The 24,667-nt window shown below is 40.6% G+C and overlaps 1 protein-coding gene across 2 annotated transcripts in view; it reads right to left on the reverse strand.

The window, feature by feature from the left end:
• LOC112259976 (inactive ubiquitin carboxyl-terminal hydrolase 53) overlaps positions 1–20,756 on the reverse strand; it is a 62,852-nt gene extending 42,096 nt beyond the window's left edge. The window contains exons 1-4 of one of the 2 annotated variants that reach the window (XM_024434727.2): positions 20,288–20,756; positions 4,030–4,716; positions 3,106–3,198; positions 2,605–2,739 (exon numbers count right to left, since the gene is read on the reverse strand). In XM_024434727.2, coding sequence (XP_024290495.1) covers positions 2,605–2,739; positions 3,106–3,198; positions 4,030–4,173 — 372 coding nt within the window. In that variant the 5' untranslated portion in view covers positions 4,174–4,716; positions 20,288–20,756. Of the gene's footprint in view, positions 1–2,604; positions 2,740–3,105; positions 3,199–4,029; positions 4,717–20,073; positions 20,132–20,287 lie in introns of those variants that run through there. The other variant, XM_042328393.1, reaches the window with a different exon arrangement.
• Between the last annotated feature and the right edge of the window lie 3,911 nt (positions 20,757–24,667).

Below are 24,667 nucleotides of genomic sequence, written 5' to 3' on the forward strand. Positions count from 1 at the left end.
ACTAAAATGGCAGAACCACTGCCATAGGCTGGTGACAGTACCAGTTAGGTTTACGTAGGTCTTTCCATGAGAGATTGAGACAATAGTTGTCAACAAATCACAATATATTCCATTAGCAAAGTTTGCTCGATCTTATCCATGGGAACATTCTAATTTCCAAATTGAAACTAGTAATCATCCCCCTCGATTACAATATTACGAATCACCAGCTTATTCTTTATCCCCAGCATGTATTACCCTCAACTTACCCTCAGCTATCAGCTTCTCTCCCCAATGTACCAGTACAGAGAAGAAATACTTTCCCCCCCTGATACGTCGGTATGAGCCTGTATTGTTTTGTGACATTTAACAGCTAGGGAGTTATGCTGTGCCTCACTACTGTAGTTAAGGAACCAGTCCGTGTGCAAGCACTTGAAACTCGCTCCTGTTGCTATGGAATCCCCCTAGGTTTATGAAACATTCAGGCTGCTTTTAGACCTCCATAACCACACAGCCCATTTGTTCTGACACTGGCTAATTCTGCTCATAAATAAATCCAGGTCGTACTTCTAAAGCATTTCATTACAGAGCGTCGGTCTTTACTTTACGCATGTAAACCCAAGATTCCCATGGGAAAATCTAGATGAAGAGAGAGTCGCTGTATAACCTTGCCAAATCCTAACATACACACAGCAGAACGTTCATGCAACTTCACGCCCGCGGAGAAATAAACACAGAATGAAGTCAGTTGTTACAATGTTAGAATGGTTAAGGTGACATGCCTGACAAAGGACTATCTGATCAAACTGCACATAAAAATAAAAGGGAGGGGAGAAAAAAGTTGTACACAGTATGCAGAAGCTCCTTTAACCATTCTACCTGATATCACGTCACCTCAGGTGTTCGAACATTTTTATTCTAGCTATGTAACTGAAACAGCATTGTTGCCACTCTGAAAAAGGGGCATTGTTTACAGAACAAGAATTCAAACAGCAAGTTTTTTGTTTTGTTTGGTACCTGACCTTTCAACCACCACTTTGGATTTCATTGGATCGAGTTCTTTGAAAATCATTGCTTATTCATAACAGACTTGGGTAGGGAATCTGAGGTAAATTTGACGTAAACGGCTCGTGTGACTGGTTCCCTGTGTTGCCGGAAAGCTCGTAGAGTGGGCATATTGGTTTATCGGTTTGGCTGACCGCTCGTTTTCTCATCACCTCCTGTTCTTGAGAGAAAGAGACTTAATTTTCTCTGCTGTTTATCCTCCACTGTATAATGAGCTCTCCTGAGTGAATGTCCTTCCCACTCAAGACCTGCTGCGCTAAACAGGAAATGATTATATGTCTGTGCTGACTCGGTTTAGAGCAATTATGCTACAGTGACAAACCTGATGCAGGCAGACAGAGAACATAATGTACTGTGGTGTAGCCTCACCTAAGCCCTATAGCTAAATTGCTAAAGATGAACTAATTCATTATCCAAGATGAAGTCTAAAACTAGACGTAATGTACAGTAAAATTCCTAAAATCCTGGATGTTTCTTAGTTGATGTTGAAGTGTCTGAACATCGTGCTCTCAGATGGTAATGATCTTTTCTCTGTTGGGTCTAGAATAAGTGTGAAAAATAACAGGGTAACAAAGCATTACTATTACATAGTGGTGTAAAGTACTACTTAAGTCATTTTTTGCGTATCTGTACTATTTATATTTTTGACAACTTTTACTTCACTACAATCCTGAAGAAAATGATGTACTTTTTACTCCATACATTTTCCCTGACACCCAAAAGTACTTGTTCCATTTTGAATGCTTAGCAGGACAGGAAAATGGTCCAATTCACACACTTATCTAGAGAACATCCCTGGTCCTCCCTACTGCCTCTGATCTGCCAGACTCACTAAACACACAGGCTTCGTTTGTAAATGAGGTCTGAGTTTTGTTGTATGCCCCGGTTATTCTAAAAAATATATATATAAAAAAATAATAAATGGTGCTGTCTGGTTTGCTTAATATATAAAGGAATTTGAAAATATTTATACTTTTGATATTTAAGTATATTTTAACAATTACATTTACTTTTGATACTTAAGTATATTTAAAACCAAATACTTTTTTACTTTTACTCAAGTAGTATTTTACTGGGTGACTTTTACATTTACTTGAGTCATTTTCTATTAAGGTATCTTTACTTTTACTCAAGTATGACAATTGGGTACTTTGTCCACCACTGTTATTATAGTAGGATAAATGTTTGGAAGTTAGCAAACTAAACACAAGTGTACTGAATAGCTATGGTCAAAATGACTCAGTCAGAGAGCTCAAATACCACTTTAAACCACTCAGTGGTATTGAATAATACAGTGAGGAAACAGTGAAGGCCCAAAGATCGTGTTTTGTCTTACATAACCCACCACCATGATATATTAGAGGCTGTGTCGAGGGGATTGATGGGAGAAGGGACATACCTCTTTCAGATGATGACCTCGCTTAAATGTTTGTTACACCCCCCCAAAACACTCACATAAACAAACATACACACACATTCCACTCTATTCGCCTCTGCTCAAAAGCCCCCTGGATACCAGGGACCTGCCAGAAAGTCTGGTCAGTCACCAAAGGAACTTACGAAGCACTCGGCAGCATCGTCCATGAAGCCCAGCTGAAAGCGGTGCTCATCCTTAAAAGTCTCGGCCAGAGCGTGACGCAGGTTGTCTGAGGGCAGGGCGCGCTCCCGACTGTGCTGGAACTGGGAGAAGATGCCCTGCGGAACAGGAAAGGGGGATACCTAGTCAGTTGTACAACTGAATGCCTTCAACTGAAATTTGTCTTCCGCATTTAACCCAACCCCGCTGAATCAGAGGTACGGGGGGCTGCCTTAATCGAAAGGAGTTCATTCATTAAATTCTGCAAATGAAAACATTTACAAATAATTATTTCTAGCAGTTCTCAAGGGACAACTAACTACTCCCTCAAAGCTCAATATCCCCAGTCTGAATGTGTGTTATCAACAAAATGTCAAATCAAATTATTGGTAATGCTATCAAAGCACCGATAAAGCCCTACAAATGTCATTTTTTTTAAATTTGGGATTGCTTGCAACAACAAAGACTTGATGAAGGGTGCATACCTTCAACGCACAGAAGATACATGAGTCTCCGAGACAGAAGTGTCCAGGAAGCTGCCTCAGACTGCGTCTGAAGATGTCCAGATGCCAAAGCACCTGAACAGGGGATTGAAGAAAACATATTATTGTGAAAGTATTGTCATGCTGTGTCAGGCCATGAGGACAACATGACCTGGGGCGGCAGGTAGCCTAGTGGTTAGAGCGCTGGACTAGAAACCGAAAGGTTTCGAATCCCCGAGCTGACAAGGTAAAAATCTTTCGTTCTGCCCCTGAACATGGCAGTTAACCCACTGTTCCTAGGCAGTCATTGAAAATAAGAATTTGTTCTTAACTGACTTGCCTAGTTAAATTAAAGGGGGGAAAAATAAAAAGAGGAGAGAGAGAGAGAGAGGAAAGAAAGAGGGGGGGGGTTATGTTCCTTGGAAACAAAGCCCTGGGTGGCGGACGTCTTCATCCAGCTCAGCCATGTCTCGCCCTCTGAGTCACGGCCTGGAAGGGTCCGCCAAATGCCTTCCCACGAGGCAAAAACAACCTTCCAGTAACTTGCCGGGAAGTACTGAAGCATTTAGAGAGTGACTAAGCTATTGGCTTTGAGGTTATAAAGTAATGTTGGTGGTGGTAAATATTTTTTTGTCTAGAGGGAGATGCTGTCTAGTCCTTTACTATGAATAAGCAAAGCTAACATGAGGAATGTAGCCTCCTGGAAATGAGATCATGTTTTGTATTGGTTTACCAGGTATTTCAAATCAAGGGATTGGGCATTGATACAATTTGCATTAATGCACATGTCCCTTATCAGATATTAACAGTGTCTCTACTTCCATCCTATTGTTCTGGATATATAGTCATTGAAAAACAAAGCATTTATTGCAATAATCTGAAAACATGCAGTAATCATTTACTATTCATTGTTTAGATATGACTCACCTGCACCGCACTGTTGAGAAAGCAGCTGTTCTGCCCCGGCTCGTTCAGCAGGCCTTTGGTGGGGGCTAGAGACAGCATGCTCCCCGGCTGGTAGGACTTGGCGAGATTGCCCCCCGGCTTCCTGAAGAACTTGACCCATGCCATTGGATAGAGGGTCTGCCTTTTGACGTGAGTGGAGTCACTCGGTGAGTCAGACTGAGGCTTGGTGGTAGCGGTGGGATCCCTCGTCCCGTTGAGAGGAACCCCAGACAGTCTGAGGCTACGTTATTCCGCCAGCAGCAGTTACTGTCCTGCTACACATGGGCGACTACTCCCACCTCTCCGCAGCTTGAGAGAAAGGTGATTTTACCTTGTCCACAACTTGGAAAGGTCTTAAATGTCACAGAAACCGGGAGAAATGTTTCAGAAAGTCCCTAGCTAGGAAGTCTGGAATCCAGACAAAATTATTTTGTCACTGATCGCTAGTCCGATTGTTCTTATGCATAGCTGTTTAACTCCTGAAGTAGCGGTGTTAGAGATTCTCCAGCCTGGATCATTCTGCACTGGGGATTCAGTGCCTCTGGGGGCTCTCCACATTGCCAGGATGTTATAGGGCAGTCAAATGGAATTGATCGGCCTTTCCAAGCTTCATCCATAGCGAAGATCTATCCAGGCAGCGCTTGCCATTGTATGTCAATGGGGTCTGATCTATAAAATAAAGAGTGAAAAAGACTTGACACCATAAAATAATACATTTCACTGAAAACAAATGAACATCCAGGATTAACATTCTACATATCGTAAATGGAAAAACATTTAGTCAGGACAAGGATTGATTCTTGGATCTTCCCACTTATTAAATTATTTTTTCGGGCAATAGTAAACAGCAGGCTTCACCTATTTCAAAGTCAGTAGTTGACCCCACCCTCTTTACAATATATATAGCAACAAAGTATATCCATTAACTTTTATGACTGTCCTCTGTACCCAATGTTTCTAAATAAAACATTTGAAAGATGAAATGTATATAATCTATCCCCTCTTTCTAAACACATTTAATGGAGAGTGGGAAACAAAGTAATTATTGATCATTTACAGATATCCAAATATCACATTGTTTAGGTCTTGGAAAAATCAGGTCACAAACTCAAAAGTCCACCAAACTAAGACATTACAGTCGACTGTGCATATTACGTGATTTAAAGTCTAAGCCGTTCGTCATCGTGTCACTTATAATAGTCGTGCCCCAGCTACCGAGTTGAAGGCTAAAGAAGAAAGGGAGCAATGCCAAGTTACACAGTAATATCATCAGCCCAGTGAACAATGTAGTGCAAATTATCTACTTGCAGCACGCCTTCCTTCAGGTCCAACGGCTTGCCAATGGCCAGTCTTTCAGTCATGTAGTAGTTCTCAAAGCCTTTCAACTTATGAGTGTTAGCCTGGAGCGGACTTAGCATTAGGCTAACATGGCAGACAATGCATGACCCGGCCCGGCCTGACCTGCTACTTGCAATAGCCTCTCGAAAACATAACCAGGACACCAGTGTGTTGTTAAACATGTGAGATTGCTGGAACCAGTGCAGCCCTAATGCTCCAGGTCATACCGACACACTGAACTTCAAATGCAACAATCGATCCACGACAGAGAGAAGAGATTTTTCCCAGAATGCTGCCAGTGTTGTCTGCAATGTGTCATCTGTTCCCTTGGACATGCTGGTGTAGGGTTGTTTTAGTAAATTGAATGTGCATACTGATGGTAAAGAGTTGTGAGCTTCATAAACCAAATGTTTCTTTGCTGTTCATGTAGGTCTGTTTGTAGCTTCTAAAAATGTTGGCTGAGGAACAAAGGACTCTATACCTAGTCTTTTGCACATAATAAAATGGCGGAACCCCTCTGTATTACTATTCATATTAGTGCTACCATATTGCAAAGAATGTGGTTAAGGGAAGTTATCATATCATTTCCTGTGAGCATCCTACTTATCTAGAAGCTATACACGTTAGAATGAGACACTGAGCAGCAGTTTCCACTGTCAGCTCACATCCAATTCAGACTTCTGCTTTAAGTTAGGCACCTCCGAGTACATGATGATGCAAATATTTTATTCCATAGCTCAAAAGCTTTGGAGTGCAACCCATAACTTGACAAATCAACAAATAGATCCACTCCATGAGTAATGTACTGTGCCTGGTTGACATATCAAGTCATGCAGTCAGATACTGACTGACTACAGGGCCGTTCTGGCAAATACCAGATGGGCTGGTCCATTTTTTGCACAGTGGGCCTATTTAAAATTTGTATATATTTTTTGCAAGAATTGTAATTATTTGTCCAATACTGAGGACCTTAAAGAAAAAAAGTTTGGGCTAGAGTTGGTGCCTTGAGGGGGGGAAAAAAAATTGGCTGTTGTGATAGAAAAGCCCAGGCCAATTTCTGGTCCCAGTCCATTCCTGCATGATGTATGCATTGCAATACATCTCAGGTATTGAATATATCCTGTTTTTACAATCTCTCTAGAGCACGTCAAACTCATTCCACGGAGGGCCGACTGTCTAGGTCTTATCTCCCCTCACCTGGTTGTCTATGTCTTAATTGAAAGGAAAGGAGGTGGCAGGACAGAGTTCAAGGAGTGTACAAAACATTAGGAACAGCTGCTTTTTCCAGGACATATATTAACCAGGTGAAAGCTCTGAACCCTTATTGGATACCACCCGTTAAATCCACCTCAAATCAGTGTAGATGAAGGGGAGAAGACGGGTTACAAAAGGATTTTTAAGCCTTGAAAAAAGTGAGACATGGATTGTGTATGTGTGCCATTCCAAGGGTGAATGGGCAAGACAAAATATTGAAGTGCTGGATTTTTCAAGCTGTACATGTTTTGTACACAGTGTCTATTTACTATCAATAATCAATAGAGTGGAAGGTACACTGAGACTTGGTTCCCTCTGGTGGTGAACCTTTCCACATACAGTATGATGAATGGGCATCTGCTCCAATAGCATTAGCTATAATAAAGGGGTAAAGTTGTAAGACTGGAGACCTCTCTATAACTCTCTATAAGGGGTAGCAGGGTAGCCTAGTGGTTAGAGCATTGGACTAGTAACCAAAAGGTTGCAAGTTCATATCCCCGAGCTGACAAGGTACAAATCTGTCGTTCTGCCCCTGAACAGGAATGTAACCCACTGTTCCTAGGCCGTCATTGAAAATAAGAATTTGTTCTTAACTGACTTGCCTAGTTAAATAAAAGGTTAAAAAATAAATAAATGAGAAGATGGTGATTGTATGCAGAACTGTTATAGCTAGGAAGTTGGGAACCATGCTGTTTTCTTGACTAGGAGATAGCGAAGATTTATAGATTCTGTTTTTATAATTTGGATGTTTTCACAGCTTTTTCAGCTCGAGCTTAAACTCTTGAGAATATAGCAGAGCAGATTGTGGGACGGCAAAACCAGTCGAGCAATATTTCTTCTCTGGTATTCAAACTATTTTCAACATGTCCTGAAATGTGACCACACAGCTACAATAGAGTATGTTTATGCTGGAACCAGAATTTGACCATTCTTTTAAAAAGTTTCTCTACAGAAAACAACAGGCTCAGGCCCTGTGGCTCTCATTTGCAACTACCCTCCATAGCAACAGCATTCCAAAGGAATCACTTAAGCCTGGCGTTGCTAAAGAGCTCGTGTCTTTGTGATTAGATGCAACGCTGTAGGGGCAAGTGGAAAACTGTACTCTACTTAACCTTCTCCATTCAACCATGCATGTGTGTCATGTCTGTCTATACCGGGACAAAAGCTTCCTGCAGACACCAATATATCACATCATCCATCCATTTAGAGCCTATTTTCTCAATGCACATTTGACCAAATGTGCCCATCCATTTAAGGAAGTGAGTTGCAAAAACTAAATTATTACTCACCATGTCCAATACGCCCGGAGAATGATTGAGAACGATTGATCAAGTCAGCTGTAAGGGGCCACGATTAATTTCCTTCATTTCTAATACCGCCTTCTCACAAACATTACCCTGATGTATCCATCCCTCCAGGTCAAATCAAGGAGGCCGGCATCACAATTCAATCACACATTCGGCCCTGAAACGATACTCAAGACCAATATAAATCCTTGATTTCCACCATTAGAGAAAGTGATTCCCTGGAATCTTACATATAGCATAAACCTCAACATAAATTAACTGAATCTCTTCCATAATGTTGGCCCTTCGAGCCCAGCCAGTATGCATCCATAGATGATGACCATGAACAAAATAATCCCTATGGAGAAAATGGCCCACAGTCAAGTGCTTGTAAAATAAGTCCATGTCATCATGACCACATATTTAGAGGTCAACTACCAACTCTGACAAAAAATAAAATAATAATTAAGGTTTCAGTGCATAAGACATACTCCCCTTCCATAAGAAGTACATCCACAGCAACAACAGTAAAGATGACTAATGTATGCTTACCTTATCACAGCACAGATAATACATTACTGTACTCAATCTGCCAACCTCTCTTATCTTCTAGTATCTCAAAGTCTGAGGTAAATTGACACTGGTGTGACAGACTGCAACTGGAGCACAATATAGAACCAATGTACGTGTGTCTCAACAACCTTATAGAATGACAAAGGTCTCTCTATGCTACCCTTGTTCAACATTGAAGACAACCCTGTGCTCAGCGGTGCCTTCAAACAATGCTATCACGTGTAGCCATCTCTGGTTTCTAAAACCGAACTGCTGATTTATCACCATTAACAATCATCACGTTATTACCAGTGTCATATAATTTTCTTAGTCATTACAGTTTGGCAGTCACTACATTCTCACTGGTTTCGAAAAGAAACCAATTAACATTACTGTGTGACCTACGGTCAATGTGCTTACTATATGGCACATGTGATCAGGGCAGGTGACAGCATTCCGTAAAGACATGACAATGCAACGCATGAGTGACAGACATTGTTGTTACCTGGATTGGCTGAGTACTATCACACCAGGGAGACAGGCATGGTCTTTCATTCCAAACCTAACCTGCTAGGTGAGAACTGGGACAGAGATGCAAGGGTGGAATAACACAGAGTGACTGTGCAGGGTCAGGGTTACAGGTAGCTAAGGTAAAACCGCAGAACATGTCAATAGCCACTGTGCTTTTAAGGTAAAATATTATATTAATCAGACAAATGGATGTTGGTGCTTTAAATACCCTGTGATTTGAGTGTGAGTAGAGTGCAGTTGTGTTGAAATATCTCGGCTTCCTGCTTTCAGTCCTGTCTGGAGAAAGCCTGCTCTCCAATTTGCCACTCTTCTGCAACCGAGCCGAGTGATGTCATGGCATGGGTCCTTGCGTAACCCGAGACACACCCTTCCTTTAGAGTTCTGAAGCATGGGTGACATTTCCTCAAGCTGTGTTTATTATGAAATTTGATCGGTTTAGACTAGAGGATGGAATTCCATGTCGCAAAGTCACAGGCTTGCACAGACGAACAGAAATGAGCTCATTTAAAAGAGACTCGTTATGGTCGATTGTTTGTGAAGCCCATGTCCTTGTGTCTAACAGAAAGTATATCAATATACAGAAGTGAAATCCACCAACTTATCAAAAACATAGGCATCACCTGATCTCAGTTCAAAAGCACATTCACCTGAGTGGGCAGGCCTTTCAAGGGGCCTATGAATCACTTTTCATGTCTATTTATTGAGTTCCTTTTCCATATCTGTGTACAACAACATCTCAGTCATTTGTATCCCAGACACTCAACAAAAATAGGCCTTTCTGAAAATGTGGCCATGCCCTCAACACTTATTACCGTATGGAATTATTAATGAGAAAAACAAAACAAAAATGACAAGCCACCCTTTCCAGGTGTGTTTGTAAATCTGGTAAGGATAAACTACACTTTTGAGGAGTAGCCAAGCAAAGGCATTTCACTGGTCTGGATTTTGAGAATAGACCAAAGCACAGGAAGGAGTTATGAGACTCTCTTTGTAAAGAGAGAGGCTTGCTTAGATGGTGCCTTGCAAATTCCAAGCACAAACTCATGTTTTCTTGACATAGCGAAAATGCTAAGGCTAGCACCTTTGAGTAATCAGCTAGAGTGTCTGTTGTAAATCAGCATCTTTGACAGGACAAGGCTGTCCGTTAGACTTGAACACAGCAAAACGTGACCTGGGATACAGTGTGGGATAGATGTAATGGATGGCCTCATTAAGAGGAGTTGAACTTTTATATGGTAATGGCAAGATCCTTCGAATAAATTAAATCATTTTATTTCACACATACACATGGTTAGCAGATGTTAATGCGAGTGTAGCGAAATGCTTGTGCTTCTAGTTCCGACAATGCAGTAATAACCAAACAAGTAATCTAACCTAACAATTCCACAACTACTACCCTATACACACACACACAAGTGTAAAGGGATAAAGAATATGTACATAAAGATATATGAATGAGTGATGGTACAGAACGGCATAGGCAAGATGCAGTAGATGGTATCGAGTACAGTATATACATATGAGATGAGTAATGTAAGGTATGTAAACATAAACGTGGCTAGTGATACATGTATTACATAAAGATGGCAGGATGCAGTAGATATATGTATATACTGTACTCTACGATGAGTAATGTAGGATATGTAAACATTATATTAAGTGGCATTGTTTAAAGTGGCTAGTGATGTATTTTTTACATCAATTTCCATTATTAAAGTGAGCTGGAGTTGAGTCAGTATTTTGGCAGCAGCCACTCAATGTTAGTGGTGGCTGTTTAACAGTCTAATGGCCTTGAGACAGAAGCTGTTTTTCAGTCTCTCGGTCCCTGCTTTGATGCACCTGTACTGACCTTGCCTTCTGGATGATAGCGGGGTGAACAGGCAGTGGCTCGGGTGGTTGTTGTCCTTGATGGTCTTTATGGCCTTCCTGTGACACCGGGTGGTGTAGGTGTCCTAGAGGGCATGTTAGTTTGCCCCCGGTGATGCCTTGTGCAGACCTCACTACCTTCTGGAGAGCCTTCCTGTTGTGGGCGGAGCAGTTGCCGTACCAGGCGATGATACAGCCCGACAGGATGCTCTCGATTGTGCATCTGTAGAAGTTTGTGAATGCTTTTGGTGACAAGCCGAATTTCTTCAGCCTCCTGAGGTTGAAGAGGCGCTGCTGCGCCTTCTTCACGATGCTGTCTGTTTGGGTGGACCAATTCCGTTTGTCCATGATGTGTACGCCGTGATGTGTATGCCGAGGAACTTGAAACTTACTAGACGATCTGTCGTCATTTAACATGTGTCAGGCGAATGATCACAACAAAACACTGCCGTTAAAGAAGTGGCCGCTGGAAGAAAATGTGTTGTCATTTACCTAATTTTACAGACACGCAAAGGCAAAACTTGAAAACCTTGGTTGGCCTACTTTCTCTACTGAACGCTTGATGTTGGACAGTGGTGCAGTGTGCCTTTGCTCAATGCAGATCCATACATCATCCCATCTAGCTGCCGCATTACACACCTGTGTGACGGCTGAAGTATGTCCCTCCCCGCAACCCGCCGACTCTGACTCAACCTTGATGGATGACTTTCCCAAAAGGAGACAACAGTCAGTGTGGAATAAGGCTGGGAATTGCCAGGGACCTTGGTGTCGACACGATATGTCTTGCGATTCGATACTGTGATTTTATTGGTTGTCCTTAGCTTATGCCTGCCCATACCATAATCCCACCATGGGGCACAATGTTGACATCAGCAAACTGCTCGCCCGGTATGGTTGAAACCACATTTCATCCTTGAAAAGCATACTTCTCTAGCGTGCCAGCACTTCGCCAGCGTGCCAGTGGCCATCGAAGATGAGCAATTGGCCACTGAAGTCGGTTACGACGCTGAACTGCAGTCAGGTTCGGAGATGGTTTCTGACTGTTTGTGCAGAAATTATTTGGTTGTGCAAACCCTCAGTTTCATCAGCTGTCCGGTCTCATATGATCCCGCAGGTGAAGAAGCTAGATGTGGAGGTCCTGGGCTGGCGTGGTTACACGCTGTGGTCTGTGGTTGTGAGACCGGTTGGCCGTACTGCCAACTTCTTTAAAAAGATGTTGAAGGCGGCTTTTGTTAGAGAAATTGACATTCAATTATCTGGCAACAGCTCTGGTGGACATTCCTGCAGTCAGCATGCCAATTGCAATACTCCCTAAAAACATGAAACATCTGTGGCATTGTGTTGTGACAAAACTGCACATTTTAGAGTGGCCTTTTATTTTTCCCAGCACAAGGTGCACCTGTGTAATGATCATGCTGCTTAATCAGCTTCATAATATGCCACACCTGTCAGGTGGATGGAATATCTTGGCAAAGGAGAAATGCTCACTAATGTTTACAAATTTGTGCGAATTTCTGGGATATTTTATCCCAGAAATGACAGCCTAGGAACAGTGGGTTAACTGCCTTGTTCAGGGGCAGAAGGACAGATTTTCACCTTGTCAGATCGGGGATCCAATCTTACAACCTTACAGTCCACCAGTCCAACCTTAACTAGTCCAACGCTATAACCACCTGCCTCTCATTGCACTCCACAAGGAGACTGCCTGATACCTTGGCTTCTACTGCATTCGCGTAAGTTGCTAGCTAGCATTAAACTTATCTTATAAAAAACAATCAATCATAATCAGTAGTTATAACTACACATGGTTGATGATATTACTAGTTTATCTAGCGTGTCCTGCGTTGCATATAATCGATGCAACGCTGGGGGATGATTTAACAAAAGCGCATTTGCAAAAAAAGCACAATCGTTGGACGACTGTACCTAACCATAAACACCAATGCCTTTCTTAAAATCAATACACAGAAGTATATATTTTTAAACCTGCATATTTAGCTAAAAGAAATCCAGGTTAGCAGGCAATGTTAACCAGGTGAAATTGTGTCACTTCTCTTGCGTTCATTGCACGGCGAGTCAGGGTATATGCAACCGTTTGGGCCGCCTGGCTTACTGCAAACTAATTTGCCAGAATTTTACGTAATTATGACGTAACATTGAAGGTTGTGCAATGTAACAAGAACATTTAGACTTAGGGATGCCACCCGCTAGATAAAATACTGAACATTTCCGTATTTCACTGAAATAAACGTTTTGTTTTCTAAAATGATAGTTTCCGGATGTTACCATATTAATGACCAAATGCTCGTATTTCTGTGTGTTATGTTATAATTAAGTCTATGATTTTGATTTGATAGAGCAGTCTGACTGAGTGGTGGTAGGCAGCAGCAGGCTCGTAAGCTTTCATTCAAACTGCACTTTTTGTGCGTTTTGCAAGCAGCTCTTCGCAAGCACAGCACTGTTTATGACTTCAAGCCTATCAGCCTAATGGCTGGTGTAACCGCTGTGAAATAGCTAGCTAGTTAGTGGGGTGCACGCTAATAGCGTTTCAAACGTCACTCGCTCTGAGACTTGGAGTAGTTATTCCCCTTGCTCTGTAAGGGCCGCGGCTTTTGTGGAGCGATGGGTAACACTGCTTCGAGGGTGGCTGTTGTCTATGTGTTCCTGGTTCGAGCCCAGGTAGGGGTGAAGAGAGGGACGGGAGCTATATTGTTACACTGGCAATACTATAGTGCCTATAAGACAATCCAATAGTCAAAGGTATATGAAATACAAATGGTATAGAGAGAAATAGTCATATAAATACTATATTAACTACAACATAAAACCTCTTACCTTGGAATATTGAAGTCTCATAAAAGGAACCACCAACTTTCATATGTTCTCATGTTCTGAGCAAGGAACTCAAACGTTAGCTTTTTTACAAGGCACATATTGCACTTTTACTTCTCCAACACTTTTTTTCTGCATTATTTAAAACAAATTGAACATGTTTCATTTTTTATTTGAGGCTAAATGGATTTTTATTGCTGTATTATATTAAGTTAAAATAAGTGTTCATTCAGTATTGTTGTAATTGTCATTATTACAAATAAATAAATGTAAGTAAAAAAATAAATCGGCCGATTAATCGGTATCGGCTCTTTTTGGTCCTCCAATAATCGGTATCGGCGTTAAAATCATAATCGGGTGACCTCTAGGACCAACACTTTACATGTTGCATTTACAGTATGTGCCTCGATATAGGTTGGGCAAAACTAAACAAGGTGGTGTTCGCCTTTGCAATCTCACTGGAATAAAGACCTCCTCCTCCATTCCGGTCATTTTTGAAAGAGATTGTGATATCTCCCATCTCAAAATAGGGCTACTTAATGTTAGATCCCTCACTTCCAAGGCTGTTATAGTCAATTAACTAATCACTGATCACAATATTGATATGATTGACCTGACTGAAACATAGCTTAAGCCTGATGAATTTACTGTGTTAAATGAGGCCTCACCTGGTTACACTAGTGACCATATCCCCCCACGCATCCCCCAAATGCGGAGGTGTTGCTAACATTTACGATAGCAAATTTAAATCAATTTAAATATTTTGAGCTTCTGGTCATGAAATCTATGCAGCCTACTCAATCACTTTTTATAGCTACTGTTTACAGGCCTCCTGGGCCACATACAGCATTCCTCACAGAGTTCCTTGAATTCCTATCGGATCTTGTAGTCATGGCAGATAATAGTCAAATTTTTGGTGACTTTAATATTCACATGGAAAAGTCCACAGACCCTCTCCAAAAGGCTTTCGGAGCCATCATCGACTCAGTGGGTTTTGTCCAACATGTCTCCGGACCTACTTAATGTCACAGTCATACTCTGGACCTAGTTTTCTCCGGTGGAGTAAATGTTGTGGATCTTAATGTTTTTCCTCATAATCCTGGACTATCGGACCACCATTTTATTAAGTTTGCAAACACAACAAATAATCTGCTCAGACCCCAACCAAGCTATACATTCTCAGACAACCCAATGATTCATAGATGCCCTTCCAGACTCCCTCCACCTACCCAACGACGTCAGAATACAATAATCAGTTAACCACCAAACTGAGGAACTCAATTTAACCTTGTGTAATACCCTAGATGCAGTTGCACCCCTAAAAACAAAAAACATTTGCCATAAGAAACTAGCTCCCTGGTATACAGAAAGTACCTGAGCCCTGAAGCAAGCTTCCAGAAAATTGGAACGGAAATGGCGCTACACCAAAACTGGAAGTCGTCCAACTAGCTTGGACGGACAGTATCGTGCCATATCGAAGAGCCCACACTGCTGCTCGATCATCCTACATTTCCAACTTGAGGAAAATAAGAACAATCCTAAATTTATTTTTGATACTGTGGCAAAGCTAACTAAAAAGCAGCATTCCCCAAGAGAGGATGGCTTTCATTTCAGCAGTGATAAATTCATAACTTCTTTGATGAAAAGATCATGATCATTAGAAAGCAAATTACAGACTCTTCTTTAAATCTGTGTATTCCTCCAAAGCTCAGTTGTCCTGAGTCTGCACAACAATGCCAGAACCTAGGATCAAGGGAGACAAGTTTTTGAATACTATATCTCTAGACACATTAATGAAAATAGTCATGGCCTCTAAACCTTCAAGCTGCATACGGGACCCTATTCCAACTAAACTACTGAAAGAGCTGCTTCCTGTGCTTGGCCCTCCTATATTGAACACAATAAACAGCTCTGCATCCACCAGATGTGTACGAAACTCACAAAATGGGCAGTAATAAAGCCTCTCTTGACAAAGTTTAGCCACCGTGCTTCTACACCTGCATTGCTTGCCGTTTGGGGTTTTAGGCTGGATTTCTATATAGCACTTTGACATCAGCTGAAAATAATAATAATAATAATTTTATAAATAAATTTGATTGATTGGTGTGGCTGGCTTCCAAATTAAGCAGACGGGTGTAAAGAAGAGCGTTTTGAAGGGTCATGTTTCGGAGGACGCGTGACTCAACCGTCGCCTCCTGAGCCCGTTGGAGACTTGAAGCGATGAGACAAGATTGAAATTGGGGAGAAAAAGGGAGTAAAATACAAAACATTTTTTAAATAGCTACAAATGTTAAAAGTATTTTTTTTAAATCTTCAAATAAAATAGTTGACGGTATTGAAAAATAAATCTTTGCGTGGTGTTCTCCATATACCCCAGTATGCGGTAAGCCACCCAAGCCTACAGAAAATAGCGTTGTTTTTTTTAAGGTTGACAGGAGAGATTTCTCCCACGTGTGGCTGACAGTTGCACATTGTCATCACGGTTTGTTTGTGTCGTCTTCATCAATGGAAAAATGGATTGATATTCCCAAATGGAGTGACATAGGTCTACATTTAGCATGAAAGCACTTAGTAGGAGACTTGTCTCAGCAACTTGACACCGGTCAGTCAAGCTGACCTTCTCTGTGCTGACCATTTCCAACGTGCACTCAATACTTCACTAAATAATTCATTTAAAGCTGCCACCAGGCGTAACTGTGGTGCTGAAAAGCAGCGAGGTCAGAAAGTGAAGAGCGAACCGACATTTATTGACATTGTCCCTCACACTCAGTCAGCATCTGCCTCATTTTGCTTCATACACAAATGTTGGTTTCCATTGGTTTCAGTCAAAAACGCTTGTATATCACAATCCCTAGATGTTGCGGATGAAACAAATAAAATCCTCAAACATTTTAGACCATGTAATAATGAAAGCTGACTACTAGGAAACCTTGCTCAACTATGGGGAAATAAAATAATTTTCTGTTGAAAATCAAGAAATAACAGAACGATACAAAACATTGGTAAATTCCCTGGGGACTGGAGACTGGGGAAACAATGCAAGCGGACGTTTCGAGTGGCCTTCCTGCCAAAAGCTCGCTGCATTCCAGCACACGTCGCCACTTTGAACCCTGTGAAACTGAACAGGTCACCCACACCTCGCTGAGTCACTCAATGAACGACCCCCTTCTGTCACAGCGACAATGGAAAAGGGAGAGAACAAAAGTACATGTTCCCAAAACCGGACCCTGCATTTTTTTTAAGGCTCTGATTGAAATATAACATCCTCCCTTGGACTGTTCAGACTACTTCCTAAATGTCTCACTGCTTCCCATGACTTGCCAATAAATGTCAGCGCGACAGCGCTGGCCAAAAACTTTCTCTCCCTTTTTAAAACAGATGAATGAGTTTATTCTGTTCCAGCAGCTAAATGAAATGCTGCATGCGGAGGTCAGGTGGTTTAAGTGCACTCTGGCACAGCCCTTGTTTAATGCCACAGTCTAAGATTTCAGTAATTTATAAGCAAAATATGTATAGCTTCAAAACATGTTTTAAAAAGTAATGTTGCTCTCATGGAATGGCATTTTTTAGCACTACAGTGAAAAAGTGAATGGATTTTCAGTTTAGTTGGTGGTCCTACATCCTACAGAGTGAGGCTTTAATGAATGGATGATGCAGCTGCTGACATAGGCCAACAAATGGGACACAAGTAATCATCCATGCCAGGTACCCTTCAATCAAACCTCCAATAGCGCTGATTATCTATGGGAACTCGCTAGTGAACTGCACTCCATTGAGAGTTAGCACTTTCTCTCGTCCAATTGGTACTCGATTTGACTATCCCAGTGATAGTACGTAAATAAATATCACACCAGCAAACTTCCATAGACAACAACAGTGAACTGACATAGTCCTCTGAAACAACTCTGGGAAATGAATTATGTAACATGGGCCACGCTGCTACAAACATTCGCTGTTTTTTCAACATGCCATTATCTTCTAATCTACGGGTTCCAATGAAAATATCCCACAGTAAAGTTTGGTATGATGAAAATACATTGTGGGCTAAAAACAGCACAGCATTATCTAGCGGTGTAGAATACAGGTCATTTATGTCACAGCAGGATAATACAAATGTCGATGTGTTATCTTGAGGAGTGTGTGTATATGTGATGTAAAATAGAGAATGAGTAATCCATAATTTCTGAATGAAGTCTTCTTTCCAATATATTCATTGTGATGGAAAGACATTTGCTACCTTGTCCTGAATCAAAGTATCTTTCCTATCAATTAAACTGAAATTGGAGCATCGTAAAATGTGAAGATCCAACCCTGCCACCCTCTAGGCTTATTTTTGTCCCACGATAGATAAGTAGGCTAATCGTAACACCTTCCAATTGGGTTTATTCTTAACGTGAATACCACCCTTTCTCACATCTAAATAATTCAAACAATCAGACAAACCCACAATGTATATTAAGTACAATTTAATATACTCAATTCTAAACCATTAGTTTCTGATAAGATTTTCATTTGTTTGTAATACCTTACACACAACTCAAGGTTTGAATGAGCTTAATGCCTGTGAGGAATATAAAAAGACAGCTATCTAATAATGGCCAAAATCACACAATCAAGGGAATATTCTTGAGGTGTCTGATGTTTGATGACAGGATGAGGTGTTCATTTGCTAGCAAGGCTTCCGGGGGAAAAGAAGGTGTCGTAGAACAATGCATATCACTGAAACTCACTGGGGACTCGGGAGTTGAGTACAAATTGTACTCACTGGTCATACAAAAAGACACAGTATTTCAAAAGCACGACGCTATGTGGTAAAATGACTAATTGACTGTCTGCTTATCACTCAGATGTTTGCTGAATGTTCTGTAAAAGTGAATCATGCTATAATCATGTTAAAACAACTTTGTTATTGGCAGTGTTGAGAAACTAGTGCTGGTCCACATGACAAATATAAAAAGGTATGCTAAAGTAACTGTCTTGTGTTTCCAGATTTCTACATGACCTATAATTCATTAATTATACGAGTGAAATAGTTATTCTTCCAAAACAAATGGTCATTAAGAAGGCCTATGTTGTTTCTGGGTTGGAATAGTGTGAGCGTTTACCCAACTACAGAATGGTATGGGAGTATACCGGTCATTAAAAATATGAATGTAAGTAGACCGCTGCTTGGGCCGCTTATCCTTCTCAGGAGTATGACATCATACTCTATGAGGAAATAGCAACCATTTTTGAAAGTCTGTTCGAGATGAGTGTTTTTTTCTCCAATTTATGCTTTGGCCACATACGAGTATAGGACGAGTCAACAACATTTTTAGGTATGAGTTATCATAATATGAACTTTAAAGTGAGATTTTCACTGGACAGTTACTTTACTTTAGTACAGTCAAATCAGTTTGGAAGTAGAAAATTCTTCTCCAATTCATTCCAGATTATTACAAGCACATTTCTCTCAGATAATGGCACAAATCTATAATTAAATGGTTGATACCTAACAGTGTTTCGCAAATCCAGTCCTTGAGTGCCCCCAACCAATGCAATAGTTTAAACAAAATGAAACTTTTGGATTTGACAGGTTACTTAGTCAATGTTGCTGGATCCTGCATTAAAATAATCATGCAGATCTACGCTCAAGCATTTCCATTCATTTGCACAGGCTGCATCAGGCTATGTCAATTCAAGTAGGCTTGCAGTGTTAACCCAAATCCAGTCCTCGAGTACCCATCACCAGCACACCTGATTCAACTTGTCAACTAATTATCAAGCCCTCAGTTGAATCAGGTGAGTTTATCTAGGCTACAACAAAACATGTGTGCTGTTGGTGGGTACTCGGACTGGAGTTGGGAAACACTGCGGGCCTACTTGAACTAACAGTCTGATGTAACTTGTGCAAATTAATGGAAATGCTTGAGCGTAGATCTGCATGATTATTTTTAATAACCTGTCACATGTATTGGTTTCAATTACAACAGTATTTTGGCCTACTTGTAGCGGATTTTAAAACTTTACACGATTGACTAGGCTCACAAAATATCGCATAGCCTGAGGGACTTAAGTTTGAGTTTCAATAACCTAAGTAAACTTTGCGGAATTGTTGTCAGTGTAAACCGGTAAGGGACATGCTAGACTAGTCTTTTTTCATATGTTATGTTGCTACAATGTCCCAAATGCAATAATTAAATATTGTTGCTAAGCCGGGTACTTTCACAATATTTAGGATAGGTTCTTATAGAAATAAGATGTAGGCTTTTATTTCACGCAGTTATAGAAGCACTACGGATACCGCACTAATCCATATTGTTGACGTTTTTGTTTTGAATAACATCGGAAGTTAATCAGCGATATCATACGTTTCAGATGAGTTTACCTGTAATTCAGGTACATTTCCGCCTCATGCGCGTTCTGCCACAGTCAAAACAACTAGGAACTCCGAGATCCGACCTCAAGACCATTGACGTCATGATTTGACATCGTTTTTTCCGGGTTCCCAGTTGTTTTGAAAACACAATTGATACAGGAAAATGACCAGGGAAAAGTTTGAAGAACAACCCAACCTAAACCAAAAGAACACTAACACTCACCTTTTTAAAGAATGACCAATATCTCCAGCAGTAGGTAAATCCAAGGTAGGAAATCGGCAGGATCTTCCAAATGTATTTTGTGTTAGTTCTTGAACTGGGAACGGCTGGAGTTTCAGTGAAACCAGAGTGGAAATTGACGTAGCCTAGTGTCCCAATTCCAGCAGTCGTTGCGCGTGGTTAAAATTATTAATGTCGCGTTATAAATGAAACCACATAACTAAGAGAATAGCACGTGTAACAATTTAGCTGTAATCGTCTTTACGGTTACGGACTCTTTCTTCAATCAGAACTCCAGTTTTTGTCACAAGCCCTCCCATTCACTTGCAGTATACCGGTTTTAAGAGTCGTGTGTGTTTCTGTTGCAGTTTGAGCAATGGTCGGCTTCCGCACCTGAAATATTGGATTAGTGATGTTTTCAGAGCTGCGAGGTCAAACCCCGCCTCTGGAGCACTGTATTTACTGCAACCGACTGTGCTGTACTCTACTGAGACACGTTTGCATAGGAAGCAATCCCAACTGCCTGCGAGTGAAGGGAGGAGTTTCACGGTACTTTTCACCGTCAATCAAGCAGGTAATACCCAGTAGGCAACACTGGTTCAGAATATGTTAGTTTAACGTGTTTTTAATAGGTCTTGTTCTGGTCGCAAACTGGTTGAAAATAAATAAAAAATGTAATGTGACTTTTTTTCTGACCAACATATGACCAGCTGGTCATAATTTTTTACCACTATATTATGTGCTATATTATTCACTGGTCATAGTTAAGACCTCATCATGACCTGGTAACAGTTTATTACGTACTGTAAAAAGTATTGCAGAGGACAAAGTTTGATATTGAAAACATTGATAATTACATTTCTATTTGTTACCATAGGCATCAATTCAAGTTTAAATCTGCAACATATTCTTACATTTAGATATAGATAAAGCAATGGCAAAAACAAATCTACATCCCCATTCTGCATACAGTAATTGTTTCATAATTCACCCAAAGACATTACATGCATAGAGAGACTGGGACAGAATATATATCATCAAATAAAATCTAAATGTATTTGTCACATGCGCTGAATACAACATGTGTAGACCTTACCGTGAACTGCTTACTTACTTACAAGCCCTTAACCAACAATGCAGTTTTAAGAAAATATTTACAAAATACAGTCAAGTAATATCACAATAAAATAACAATAACGAGACTATATAAAGCCAATTGTTTTGTTGTACTAATTAGAATGAGTAGATCCTCATCCTGGACCTCAGAGCACAGAAGGCGATCTGAAGCATAGTGGCCCTCTTGAAGAGTGGTGTGATGGGTCAGATCTGCAGTGAAGCGAATCAGCACATTACAACTTCATCAATTTGAGATTGTAAAATAACTAGAAAATGACATTCCTGACAAAACTTTGGACTTAGCTGACTAAAAGTATTTCCATGGTACTAGTTAAAGAAGTTTGTGGCAGTTATAGCTTAGAGATGTCTTCAAAAAAGAGCAACTTGCTCATATACATACTTTGTATTCTCCTCCACCAACAAATCAACCAATCAATGACACTTACAGTAAGCAATACATAAACAACTGGCATAATGTGGGCATGCAGGACATGACAGAACAGTAATGCACAATCAAATATTTGTAACAGATTCTACTAAAAATGTCTCACTGTCCATGTCAATGGTCGCAACCCCACATTAACTTACCAACTTCAATGGAATGGAGGAATGGTAGCAATGGCATGTTTTGTCCTCTGTGCCTTTATATTGAAGTGGGACATTAATGAATTTATCATCAATCTGAAACAAGAAAGAGGATATCAAAATTAGCCTAGTTTGATAATGATCATTTTTATGTTTAAAGAGAAAATATAGATACAATAAAATATTATATTTTTCACAAGTTGTCTTTCATATCATTGCGGCAACAAACATTGTTAGAAAGGGGTGTAATTGTCAAATCTCTTTCTGTTCTCTGTAACTGTGCACGTGTGTGTGTGAGTTTTAGTGAGCGACAGGGAGAATGGATAAGAGAAATGGTAGAAAATGTACATGACCCACCAGGGGAGGTGTCTGTTGAATCAGAACAGAAGGGTGGCAAAAAAAAGAAGATTTTATTTCCTTTACAAACGTATATTAGAATAGGAATAGAATAGGTCACTAATAACTGAGAGGGTGGCCAAGAACTGCTGTAGAGGCCATGCATCAGGTCATTGGCATGTTTTAGGAACTGTAAAGATGGAGATGGATCATGATTAGCCATTACCTAAAGTTTTCACTTAGTCTAGCAAGTACATTGACTATGTTGCCCCTCAGCAATCTGGCAGACAGACAGAGACAGGCAGACAGATAGGCTCTCTTTCTATGTTTTGCTGTCTATTTACATTACTTTGTCAGCAGGATGAATAACTTCTGTACTTCTTCCCTTTGTTCCATCCTTCCATCCATGATAGAAGATTCCTGCAACAAAAGAGAATCATGAATGGAAAAAGGCAGTTGAAAGGTGTGAAGTTAGAATGAGTGTTGAGGGGGAGCAGGCATAGTATCTGAAAATGTATCGTATTGTCAAATACAAAATACACAAAAATACAAGAGCCCTCTTGAAGAGGGAATCAAGAAATCTTCACATCCAAATTGGGGTACACACACACACACACACACAAAATCAATGTTTCATATGTGTGTATTTACCAACCATCCCTCTCTCTCACACACACAATGTTGACATAACAATGTTTTCTAAAGTTATTGTGATCATCTCTCTTTCTTCTACCTCTCCCTCTCACACACACACACACACACACACAGATAGAATACACACACATTTACTGTCATTAACTAAACCTATATCAAAAAGCTAGCTAGCTACAACAAATGGCTTCAACAGCTAAATATATATACAGTTGAAGTCAGAAGTTTACATACACCTTAGCCAAATACATTTTAACTCCGTTTTTCACAATTCCTGACATTTAATCAGAGTACAAATTCCCTGTCTTAGGTTAGTTAGGATCACTACTTTATTTAAAAAATGTGAAATATCAGAATAATAGGAGAGAGAATGATTTATTTCAGCTTTTATTTATTTCATCACATTCCCAGTGGGTCAGAAGTTTACATACACTCAATTAGTATTTGTTAGCATTGCCTTTACATTGTTTAACTCTGGTCAAATGTTTCGGGTAGCCTTCCACAAGCTTCCCACAATAAGTTGGGTGAATTTTGGCCCATTCCTCCTGACAGAGCTGATATAACTGAGTCAGGTTTGTAGGCCTCCTTGCTCGCACACGCTTTTTCAGTTCTGCCCACACATTTTCTATAGGATTGAGGTCAGGGCTTTGTGATGGCCACTCCAATACATTGACTTTGTTGTCCTTAAGTCACTTTGCCACAACTTTGGAAGTATGCTTGGGGTCATTTGCGACCAAGCTTTAACTTTCTGACTGATGTCTTGAGATGTTGCTTCAATATATCCACATAATTTTACTTCCTCATGATGCCACCTATTCTGTGAAGTGCACTAGTCCCTCCTGCAGCAAAGCACCCCCACAACATGATGCTGCCACCCCCATGCTTCACGGTTGGGATGGTGTTCTTTGGCTTGCAAGCATGACCCTTTCCCTCCAAACATAACGATGGTCATTATGGCCAAACAGTTCTATTTTTGTTTCATCAGACCAGAGGACATTTCTCCAACAAGTACGATCTTTGTCCCCATGTGCAGTTGCAAACTGTAGTCTGGCTTTTTTATGGCGGTTTTGGAGCAGTGGCTTCTTCCTTGCTGAGCAGCCTTTCAGGTTATGTCGATATATAGGACTCGTTTTACTGTGGATATAGATACTTTTGTACCTGTTTCCTCCAGCTTCTTCACAAGGTCCTTTTCTGCGGTTCTGGTATTGCACCAAAGTACATTCATCTCTCGGAGACAGAACGTGTCTCCTTCCTGAGCGGTATGACGGCTGTGTGGTCCCATGGTGTTTATACTTGCGTACTATTGTTTGTGCAGATGAATGTGGTACTTTCAGGTGTTTGGAAATTGCTCCCATAGATGAACCAGGCTTGTGGGGGTCTACATTTTTTTTTCTGAGGTCGAGTTTTAATGACTCCAACCTAAGTGTATGTAAACTTCTGATTTCAACTGTATATATATGTTTTTCCTTTCGTGAATTAACTCACACTTTTTCCCCCTTACTAGCTCTGACTTTGTTGATAGCTACTTTATTGAGGACAATTGTGACTGTGATATGGTGTTGTCCCACCTAGCTATCGTAAGATGAATGCACTAACTGTAAGTCAGTCTGGATAAGAGTGTCTGCTAAATGACTCAAATGTAGTGCCGAGTCTCAAACGGAATAGGCCTGAGCACACCGTGTTCATTGGGTACCA

The sequence above is a fragment of the Oncorhynchus tshawytscha genome, linkage group LG10 (genome assembly GCF_018296145.1).
Source record: "Oncorhynchus tshawytscha isolate Ot180627B linkage group LG10, Otsh_v2.0, whole genome shotgun sequence".
In the NCBI taxonomy this organism is placed as follows: Eukaryota; Metazoa; Chordata; class Actinopteri; order Salmoniformes; family Salmonidae; genus Oncorhynchus; species Oncorhynchus tshawytscha.